The sequence below is a fragment of the Euphorbia lathyris genome, chromosome 7, assembly GCF_963576675.1.
Source record: "Euphorbia lathyris chromosome 7, ddEupLath1.1, whole genome shotgun sequence".
NCBI lineage: Eukaryota > Viridiplantae > Streptophyta > Magnoliopsida > Malpighiales > Euphorbiaceae > Euphorbia > Euphorbia lathyris.
The window spans coordinates 11,754,378-11,766,035 of record NC_088916.1 but is presented as its reverse complement, the minus strand read 5'-3'; the positions used below and the strand labels follow the sequence as shown (position 1 = coordinate 11,766,035).

Below are 11,658 nucleotides of genomic sequence, written 5' to 3'. Positions count from 1 at the left end.
GGTAGAGTGGTAAAGGCTCCTCCTCCCTTAACCAAAGGTTCAGGGTTCGATCATCGCCTTTGGGAATAGAAAGAATTTCCGTGGCCAGCAGTTCCACCCATAGATGTGCAAACCATCTGCGAAAGTGAATAATCACTATTGTCATAGTATCAGCCTATTAGACCAAATAGTGGAGGGTAACATAACACCATTTATAATAGGCTAAGACTTTTATACAAGCATCACATTTACTAGATTCCTTATCCTATTTTAATCAATTCTTGCCACAAAAACTAAATTCCTTATCTAAATTATTAGATTACATGTTTGTTCTTTTGTTAACCACCACATCCCAAATCACATTATTGGTTTATTTATTTATTTATTTATTCAGCCACATAAATTAAAATTATTTTTAATATCTCCGCCGACGTATTTAGCCGAAATCAAATCCGAAATCTCTTCCTACAAACTCAGATTTTATGCTCCTTTATGGCCAACAGCTTAAAAGTATTGCCATTTCACTTTATGATCTTCCCCACAGCTAGCCAACAAGTTAGCTGTAGGATGCTCATGAATCCAATAAAAATACCCCAACTAACCAATGAGAGTAGGGCTATAAAATTGATGTCAAATTGGAGGGTCACTTTGCAATAATAAGGGTTATTAAAGTTTTAGTGACAAAAAGAATGAGAGGAAAGGCAATTATTTGTGTGATTTTAGTATGGTTAGCAGAGAAGGGATGCACACAGCAGCCAGAAGGGTCACAAGTGCCTTGTTTCTTCATATTTGGGGATTCTTTGGTGGATAATGGTAATAATAACGGGATTCTTACACTTGCTAGGGCTAATTATAGGCCCTACGGTATCGACTTTCCGCAAGGTTCTACTGGCCGCTTTACAAATGGTCGAACGTATGTTGATGCACTCGGTAAGATGACTTATTTCGTATATCTGTTTGATATGATTATCATTTTTTTAGCGTTATGACCGATAGGTCACGGGGTTTGAGTCTTAGGAGCGACTTTTTGCCAAAAAATTGGCAGGGGAAGGCTTGTCCCAATACACCCTTGTGGTGGGACCCCTCTCCGGACCCTCGCTTAGCTGGGATGCGTAGTACACCGGGCCGCCCTTTTATAGTCACATAATGTCAGGGGCGGAGCCAACTCATGGCTTGGGGGGTTCCGGCCCTCCCGGCTGCCGGCTCTACCCTCAAGTAGTATTGTTTCTGTATTTAATAGTCCCCCTAAATTTAGTTATGTTTCCGTTTTTGTAGTGTAATTTCAATATTTTAAGATAGTTGAGTTGGTTAAGAGATATGTTTTAATGCAAGAGGTCATTTGTTCAAGCCATAAATCTAACTCTGACGCCACCCGCAAGACTAAAATTAGCCCCTATATATTAATTTCTGGCTCCGGCACTGCATAATGTGAGAGATAACCTGATCCAATTTTAAGGTGTACATACAATGTTCTAAACATCATGTCCAAATATGAACCCATGGACGGACCTAGAGAGATTTAGTTGTACCACATTCGCTAGTTTATATTAAGACGTAAAATTATTTACGTACACGAAAATACTTTGAGGTACTTTTTCGAGATGAGGTTAGGATCAAATTTTTTTCAACTCATTGGTTGTTATTTTGTCCTATAGATCCTATATAGGGGCAGATCACAAGGGGTCATTCGACCCGATCGACTCCAAGGAGAAAAACATATAATTACCGATGAAAGTTTCTATCGCTAAATGTATGTTTCTGTTGTAATTCCCTCTATTCAGAATTTATAACGGATTTGGGACTAGTGACGGTCGGGTTGAATGAAAACTCTGTAACTTTTAACATATTTTGTACATTAACCCGTCATGAATATTTGTTTCCGACTCCGCCACTGATTCTACACATAACAGATTAACAAATTAACCATAAAATACATTTTGCAGCTCAACTTCTAGGATTGCCAACTTACATTCCAGCCTTTGCAAGAACTCGGGGTCCTGCGATCTTGAGGGGAGTGAACTACGCGTCTGGAGCTGCCGGTATCCGAGACGAAACAGGAAACAATCTGGTACATTATTATATATAATTCTACATAAATAAAAATTGAACTTTTAAAGTTCATGTTAATCTTATTTGTTCTTTGTTTTCAGGGAGATCACATGTCAATGAACCAACAAGTAGCAACATTTGGGGAAACAGTGCAATATATGAGGAGATTCTTTAGAGGAGATATCAATGCAATGAATTCATATCTAAGCAAATGTATAATCTACTCTGGATTGGGTAGCAATGATTACCTTAACAATTATTTCATGTCAGATTTCTACTCAACTAGCAGAGATTATAGTCCCACTGCTTTCGCTTCTGTACTTCTCCGCGACTACGCTCGCCAGCTTTCGGTAACCAGAAATTCTACTATACTCCTGGAATGATTTATTTAAAACTAGAATAAGAAAACATAATTTAGTTTTGTAACATAGGGTGTAATACACTAGGAATACATGGGATACTATGTAGAATAAGATGCACATATATATGTAGACTTTGTTCTCCTTCAATCAAGTAGACAAACTGACCCTATCAACAGCCTTAGGCATGCTATTCATTAATTACACTGACTTATGTTCTAACCAGGGGCGGAGCCAGTCACCAGGGGCCGAAGCCCCCGGCCACCGGCTCCACCATTGAGTACTGGTTGTTTTGCCCCTTGTAGCCCCTCTAATATTAGTGTATATACTCTATGCAGTATTATTTCAATGTTTAAAGGTAGATGAGATGGATAAAAATGCATGCACCTATTAAAGAGGTCCTAGGTTCAACTCCCAAAAATTAAATATGTTTACTCTTGTATTTTAATGGAGGCTAATTTTTTTTGCCTAGCTTTAACGTGATGGATTTGAAATTTTACCCTTAACCACACGGCTAAAATTAGCCCCCTAAATCTAAATAGGTTTGAAACAGAGAGGCGACAGCGGGGAAAGAGGAACAAGGACAATCCGTTGAAGTCAACTCAGACTCTGCTCACAAGGCAGACAATAATGCTGAAAGAAACAGCCAAAAAATACAAACACAGAAAATTCTGCTTGGAATCTCAATCTGAAAACACAAAACAGAAGCCAAAACAAGGCTATGATACCATGTAACACACTAGGAATACATGAGATACCACGTAGATTAAGAGACTACATTGATATATTTTACTTAACAGCAATACATACATATATATACAAGGTTTTCCCTTTAAACTGACCCTACCAGCAGTCGTACAGCAGGGTTAGACATGCTATTCATTAATTAAGCTGACTTATGCTCTAACAATTTTGAAATTGCAGCAATTATATGCATTTGGAGCAAGGAAAGTGATAGTGACAGGAATAGGGCAAATTGGATGCATTCCATATGAACTAGCAAGATACAATGGAAACAGCAGCAGCAGCAGCAGCAAATGCAATGAAAACATAAACAAAGCTATTTCACTTTTCAACTCTGGACTTGTGAACCTCATTAAAGGATTCAATAATGGACAACTTCGTGGAGCTAAATTTGTTTATGTTGATTCATATAAAAGCACCAATGATATAGTTCTCAATTCCACCTCTTACGGTAATTAATTGATTTTTCTCATCAATAATGTTTGTCCGTAAGATATTAATATGAGGTGTACCTTTAACTATCAGGTTGAGCTTTTAGTTCAAATGGTTATCAGAGCCCGTTTGACCAAGTAGTCTAGGGTTCGATTACTGGCAACCCCATTTGTTGATTTAATTGCAGGACATGATAATATGTTAGACATCCCACATTGCTAAATGAGGAAGCTATATGGCTCTTTAAATATGTGAGGCAATCCTCACCCTTCGAGGTACCTTTTGGGGTGAGTTAGACCTTTGTTTACATGGTATCAGGTCCGAGCTTTTAGTTCAATCGGTTCCATGTCATGGTATCAGAGCCATGGTTCAATGTTGGGGGTTCCCGCTGATATTAGCATCACGGACGAAATGAATTGGTGTGAGGGGGCGTGTTAGACATCCCACGTTGCTAAATGAGGAAGTTATATGGCTCATTAAATATGTGAGGCAATCCTCACCCTTTGAGGTACCTTTTGGGGTGAGTTAGGCCTTTGTTTACATAATATGCGTCTGTGTTGTGCATGCTTCAAACCGAGTGGACATTTACGTGTGGGGTGTATCAGATATTTTGGAATTAATATTGATGATTATATATGAATGATGTGCAGGATTTGAAGTTGTGGATAAAGGATGTTGTGGAGTAGGAAGGAATAATGGGCAAATAACATGTCTTCCTCTTCAACAACCATGTGAAGATAGAAGCAAGTACTTGTTCTGGGATGCTTTTCATCCAACTGAAGCCTGTAATATTGTATTTGCTAAAACTACTTTTTATGGTCAATCTTACACATATCCAATCAACATTCAGCAATTGGCTATGTTGTGATCTTTTGGGATTGTTTCCTTTTTTATTTGTTTCAGTTCTGCATTCAATGCTAGTTGTATTTCTTTATTCTTATCATCAATGTATTGAGGTCATGTTATGGAAGTTGTTCTTGTTTTAATTATTAAGGTGATTTATGATTAAGTTGTTCTTAACCTAGATGGCGTGCTTCGCAGGTTCTTCTTTAGTCATCACGAGCGTGGTATATGCCTCCTATAGGCATCTAGAATATTTTTTTTTTATGATTCCTGTGGCTCGGTCTCGAGTGGGTGATCCGCTTGTAGTTTTGTTTGTTTTGTATTTATCTACTTTTTTGAGCGTTTAGCATTCCTTTGTAAAAGAAAAAGGAAAATAAACTACGATGGTGGGCTCAACCATAAGAAAGTAACTTTTTTGACATCTTATTTGGACTCCAATGAATTCCTACTTCCGCTATTAGAGTCTTTATAGATTGAGCGAAAAGATATAACATGATAAGTAGGCCATGATGTTTAATGATGTGTGTTGCAAGAATTAAAAGAAAAAGGATAAAAAAATCTGAAAGTGTCGTGTGTGTTAGAATTGATATCAAATGATAATCGACGGTTGTGGTTGGAATTAAGATCTCGATTTTGGAGGGCTAAATTTGTTAGATCAAAAGAAGATGGTGCATGACTTGCAAACAATTGAGAATCAACTTTCCAAAGGAGTCCATGATAAGAGCAAATGTGCCACTTCAGCTCGTTTCGTGTGCACTACGCGTCCACACTAAGCGAGGGTCTGGGGAGGGGCCGCCGCAAAGGTGTATTGAAGGCAAGCTTTCCACTGCTAAAGTTTTTGGCAAGAGCCAGCTCATAAGACTCGAACCCACGACCTTTCGATCACACAACAACAACGTTTACAATTGTGCTAAAGCTTATTCTCTTTTCATTAAGGCGCTAAAATTTGAGAGAGCAAATGGATTCATATCCAACTCATTCATGCAATTTTGTGAACAATATGGAGTTTGTCATTTCCTTTTAGTCCATCTCAACAAAACCGTGTTGCCAAAAGAAAGAACAGAATGATGCTTAACATGATAAGAAACATGATTGATTAAAAACAGGTCAACTATATTTTTCATTATTCGAAGTGATGCTAATGATTATACATATAATAAATGACTAACTCACTAAAAGAAACTTCAAAGCGAGAAAATTACCTCACACATATAAGAAGTTATATAGCTCTTTCAGTGAGATAAACCCAGATAGGAAAACGATATAAATGCAATAAAAAATGAAAACTGAAGTCTATATTATATATAGTTGCAACAAAGGCAACCAAGAAGACCACACCATAGCATTATAAGTAGTAATAATATCTATTTCTCTCCATGACAAAGATCAAAACAGGCTAATTAGTACATTAATTATTGGGGTCTAAATTAAGATTAGCAAGTTCCTGAATGTTGATAGGATAGACAATGCTTGTATCTCCATTGAAAGCCTTTTTCCCCATTAAGATATTAACAGCTTCAGTTGGGTGAAATGCATCCCAAAATATGTATTGTTCACGATTAGGGCAAGGTGTTTGGAATGGTAGACATGTAACTTGACCTCTATTCCTTCCTATCCCACAGCATCCTCTGTTGATTACACTAAATCCTGCATAGCACAGAAATTTTATTGATTCGACAGAAATTACACGGAAAGAGTAATAATCTCGACAGAAATGTATTTGTTGGGTTCGCAAGGTCATAGCGGCCGATGTAATCGAATCAAAAAGCATCCTCAAGCCCCTAATCATTCTGGTGCAATGAGGGCTTTTCTCATAAAACTCGGTTAACAAAAGGTTATCCATTTCATCTGCTTCTGAATTTGCATTTTTAATAGTTGGAAAGTAATTTTTTTTTATAGTGGTTAGGTACTTGATAGTCCATCCTAATTTTATTTTATGTTGGCGTTTTTGTAGTATAATTTCAATATTTTAAGATGGGTGAGTTGGTTAAGAGACTTGCTTTATTCTAACTTCGACACTAGCCGCAAGGCTAAATTTAGCCCCCTAGGTGTAAAATCCTGGGTCCGCCACTGTTTTCATACATAGATAAAATGAGTAATGTTCTGTTAACGGAGTTTTATGTTCACAGCTAACTAACTTGACAAACAAAGACTTAATATGATTGCAAATAAAAGCATCCTGAAGCCCCTAATCATGATGCTGCAATGAGGGCTTAATCTTTTATTTTCAGTCACACTAAGCTCCTAAAGAAAAGAAAAGTAAGCTTTTAACATAAAACTCGTTTAACAGAACATTATCCATTTCATCTGCAACTGAAATTTGCATTTTAACAGTTTGAAAATAATTGTTTATACACGTAATGTGGTTATAGAGAAACTGTAAAATCATATAATTTCAGACATAGATGAAATGAGTAACGTTGTTAGCCGATTTTTATGTTTACAACTAACTAATTTGCAAGCAAAGGCTTAATGTGATCACAAATAAAAGATCAAGTGCTTAACGTGTTCAAATGCTCAATGCACGAAAATCAAAATAACCAGAGACCTCATTGGTAGTCCCAACAGATACCTCAAAGGGTGAGGATCGTCTCACATATAGTAATCATATAGCTTCCTCATTTAGCAATGTGGTGGGATGTTTAACACGCCCCCCTCATGTCCAATTCATTTGGCGCGTGACGCTAATATCAACGGGAGCCCCAATATTGAACCATGTTTCTGATATCATGTAAACAAAGGTACCTTTTGTTCAATGTTGGGGCTCCCGCTGATATTAGCATCACGCACCAAATGAATTGGCGCGAGGGCATATTAAACATCCCACATTACTAAACGAGAAAGCTATATGACACCTTAAATATGTGAGGCAATCCTCACCCACCTTTTGGGGTGAGTTAGGTCTTTGTTTATACGGTGCACTGCATCTACTATTAACAAAGTTAACATGTATACTGATCCCCGTGAAATGGTATACATCTCTCTTTTAATTGGTCAAATACATTACACCCGGTGTACTATAAAATCTCCCGAAACAGACTGTCTTATTCTTGCAACCATTTTGTAAGAGAAGTGTTTAGAACATACCATAAGCAGGAGAATTTGTGAGGATATCCTTAAACATTCTTGCAACATCAATGTAAGTGAATTTGGCACCAGGAAGATTAGCATTGAAGTTGTTCATCATACTCTTAACATTTTGATTGAAAGGCATAACAAGTTGATTAACCTCTTCTGAGCATAGTCCTGCAGGGTTTTGTGCTAATATGCTTGGAATGCAACCCATTACCCCTAATCCTGCCAGTATAAATTTTCTTGCTCCAAGGTTGTATAAGGTCTGTATTTTTACCCAAACAAACACATTTTCATTCTTTTGTTAGACAAAAATGTTACTACAGTAAAAATGTAAATAATTTATTAGTCGCTCACTTTTTAGGTATTACATTAAGAGAAATTCTACTGTGGACTGGGACCATTACTGGTCCCTCTACTTAGATGATGCCGCATCAACAGTTGGATTGACGTGACATCATCTTAGTGGACGGAACAGTACTGATCACTATTAGTTTTTGTTTAGTATTAACAAAAATACATTATAAGATCTTTAGATTTTGTTCTCGTCAACAGTTTAGGACCTCCTGTTAAAAATTAGTGAATAATCTGTTATTTAATGCTATTTAATAGTCAAATTTAACCAAATAAAAATTGTTAGGAAAAAATGTTACTCGAGTTAAAAAGTATAAACAATTTATTAGTTCCTGACATTTAAGAAATTACAAAACCTAAAGATCTTAGGAAGTATTTCTGTTAATACAAAACAAAAACTAATAGTGCCCAATATTAGTCCGTATCAATCTAACTGCTGATGTGGGATCATCTGAATGGAGGAACCAATACTGGTTACTATTAGTTTTTGTCTCGTGTTAAAGAAAATACATTATAAGATCAACTACTAAATGTTGACGAGAACAAAACTTCGCGAGTTTATAATGTATTTTATTAATACAACAATTAACTAGTATAATAAATAAAAAATAACGGACTAATAAATTATTTATCCATAATAAAACCAAAAAAAAAAAGAAAAAGAAATAGACATTACCAATAATTGTTGATGATATTGCTGAACCAATAAATCAGCATACTGTTGACCATTATACTGATTTTTAGTAGGGTAATTAGGCATAAGATAGTTATTAAGATAGTCATTACTGCCCATTCCAACAAAAAAAATGCTCCTTCCAATAGCACTAGCCACATCAACTGCCCCTAAATTATTTGTAATCTGATCAAGTGTATTTTGGAAGTTCCTGATTTGCTCATTAAATGGTATGCGACCCACCTGATCATAACCAAATTAATTAAATTAAATTAAATTAAATTAACCATTCAAATTAATTAAAGGAGGTGTTTGTATATATATAAATGTAGGCATGGTTGAAATTATTTCATCATGTGACAATATTTAATAATGAGTATGAATGAGTCACAGTGTTAGAAGTACAAGGTGTGATAGCTGCTGACTATAGTTAATGTAGCTTTGGAATTTATTATTCTACCAATAAATAAAATTTAAATGTCTGAATAATAATAATGATAATGAAATTTGTTTGAAAAAAATAAATAAAATTGAAATGTATGTGCTTACGAAGTTTCTGCCGGTGTCGTCAAGAATTCCGGCAGCGGCAGAGGCATAGTTGAGTCCATGGAGGACATCATCTCCGGTTGCCTCTGTGTGTGCTGGAATTAATGGAAGTCCTAGCATTTCAGCTGTTCATGCATTCAGAATTCAGGTATTACAAAAAATAATGATATTAAATAATAGGGTAAATAATTATAAAGTCCTTATGTTTTTGCTTAACATACTAGTAGGTCCATCATATTATTATAAGGTCTTTAAGTTTTATTTTAATCAACTTTTTAGTCGTTCCATTTGTTTTTGTAGATGAAAGTCCAAATTGCCCCTAGTATTACATAAAAAAAAACTTATCTTTTAAACTAAATAGTTTTAATAAATTTTATAAAGTATTTATATAATTGTATATACACCAAAATTTATATAATTGTATATACTAATTATTAAAAATATATTTTATTCTCTTAAATTTTTATTTTTTAATATAATGTCTTTAAACTAACAATTAAATATTGATAATTTTTTTTAAAAATCATATTTTTTTTCTTCATTTATAAAATTTATTAGAGATAAATAAAGATTACTTCTTACAAAATTTATATAGTTTTTCTCCTATTTTGATAATTTTTGAAATAGTTTTCATTCATTTTTTTAGTCAATAAATTTTAGACTACTAAATTAAATTTCTATAATTATATAAAATTTAATAAATTAATTACTCAATATTGTAGAGATTATGTAGGGAAAAAGGAGAAAAAAACATAAAAAAGGAGAAAAATAGATGTTTTATTATTAAAACATAAAGTAAAGGGTAATTTTGGTATTTTAAAATTTATTTGGTATAGTTTGACCATTGACTCGAACATAAGGACTAAGGAGTTGATGGACACAAAAACTAAGGGACTATATAATTATTTCTAAAAACAGAGGGACTGACTAGTATATTAAGTAAAAACTCAGGGACCTTATAATTATTTACCCTAAATAATAATAATAATAATAATAATAATAATAATAATAATAGGGATCTTAAACCATGCTTTTCAAAATAGAAAGACTAAACAGTGTGTTACGTAAAAACATGAGGACTAATAAATTATTTACCCTTTAAGAAATAAAGCTAGGCTATATTTTAAATAATTTTACTAAGTATGCAAATTTAGGTTGAAGTGTGATCGATAAGTAAAACTCCAATAATTTAGGGTTATTTGGTTCAATTATTAATATTTATTTAGTGGCGGATATAGAGGGGGCAGAGAAGGCAGCAGCCCCCTCTTACCGCACTGTTCCCGTGATTCTACTACTGTTAAAAGGAATTTCGTCCCATATCGGATGTTTCCTTAGCTCTGTTTAAAATGATATATATTCACCATCTAAACTTGCTTATAGTAACATATATAATATCAATACCCCCTTAGTAACATGGTATAATTTTTAAGACACTTTGTAAAAAAATTTAATAAAAAACTCGCTCCCCTCTCGGAAATTTCTTGATCCACCACTGTATATACTGCTCATTTGTTGTTGTTAATTTTAAGTGTTTACAATTTCATATTAGTGGTAGAAGTTAACTCATTTTTCATTTTCCATCCGAAACCACTATAAGAATTCTAATGAGGATATTTGAGCTTTTAATGGAAATATTATCCATCGTTAAAAGTCGTTTTTCTTTTGTAGTGAAGTTGTTTCTCAATCCTAACTATTATGTTAGTGTTTGGAGTAGATAGAAAACGACCCATGAAAATGAGAACTAAACAGACACTATTTTATAGTTTTTTTTTCCACTTGTGAATGGGCACACAAAATTTAGGGATGACCATTTCTAACAGGAAACATGATTTACAGAGATCATCTAACTGACAAAATAAGAAAATCATTTTTCTACCATTAATTAATATCATATATAACCATATGAACATATATATTAGAAGGTAACACCATTTTGACACGAAATACCTGTAAAAAGTGCAAAGAAGGAGAAATACCTATTTGATCAACCATAGTATAACCATTAGAGAAACGACCAGTAGGACCGCCATTAAAATCAATACCATAAGGAAAATAATTAGCCTTAGCTAATGAAGGAAGATCATTATTATTTCCATTATCAATCAGAGAATCCCCAAATATAAACATTGCTGGCACCATTTCTCTTCTCCTTCCTGCTTCTGGATCATCCACATTATTTTGCCCTAATCCCATCTTCAAAATCACCATAAACACCACCATCACCATCATCATCTTCACCATACCCATTCTGAGAAATCAAATGACTGAAAGAAAGAAAGAAAGAAAGAGATGGTGTTGTTGAGTTATGAAAGCTGAATGTTGTTTTAATATAGTGAGAGTAAATAGTAGTAATATTAATGGAAGGTAGTTGAGTTGAAGTTAATGGTTTCATCTGTATTTCAGTAATTTATGAGACTCTGTTATCTATATATTTACCCGAGGTAAGGTCAAATATAGCATTCCTAGCTAGCTCTCATTAATATGTTTCATGTTTTGACTTATCTTTTTGTTCGTTTTTTTAATCTGGGTTTTATCAATTTGTGTGAAAAGTATTTATTATTCCATAAGTTCTTTTTTCTACATAACATCAAATTGTTAGAAAATCGG

General features: G+C 34.2%; 2 protein-coding genes across 2 annotated transcripts; one reads left to right on the top strand and one right to left on the bottom strand.

Annotated features, from left to right (window-relative positions):
• Positions 1 to 409: 409 nt before the first annotated feature.
• Positions 410 to 4,533, top strand: LOC136234776 (GDSL esterase/lipase At1g33811). The gene is made up of 5 exons (XM_066024250.1): positions 410 to 909; positions 1,923 to 2,047; positions 2,130 to 2,378; positions 3,312 to 3,582; positions 4,214 to 4,533. Exons 1-5 carry the CDS (start codon positions 669 to 671, stop codon positions 4,429 to 4,431), a joined length of 1,104 nt encoding a protein of 367 aa, XP_065880322.1. The 5' UTR covers positions 410 to 668; the 3' UTR covers positions 4,432 to 4,533.
• A 1,146-nt stretch (positions 4,534 to 5,679) lies between these two features.
• Positions 5,680 to 11,362, bottom strand: LOC136234830 (GDSL esterase/lipase At1g71691-like). Its single transcript, XM_066024315.1, has 5 exons — positions 11,028 to 11,362; positions 9,055 to 9,176; positions 8,509 to 8,748; positions 7,494 to 7,743; positions 5,680 to 6,053 (listed from the first exon to the last, which is right to left on the bottom strand). Exons 1-5 carry the CDS (start codon positions 11,296 to 11,298, stop codon positions 5,815 to 5,817), a joined length of 1,122 nt encoding a protein of 373 aa, XP_065880387.1. The 5' UTR covers positions 11,299 to 11,362; the 3' UTR covers positions 5,680 to 5,814.
• Positions 11,363 to 11,658: the final 296 nt, after the last annotated feature.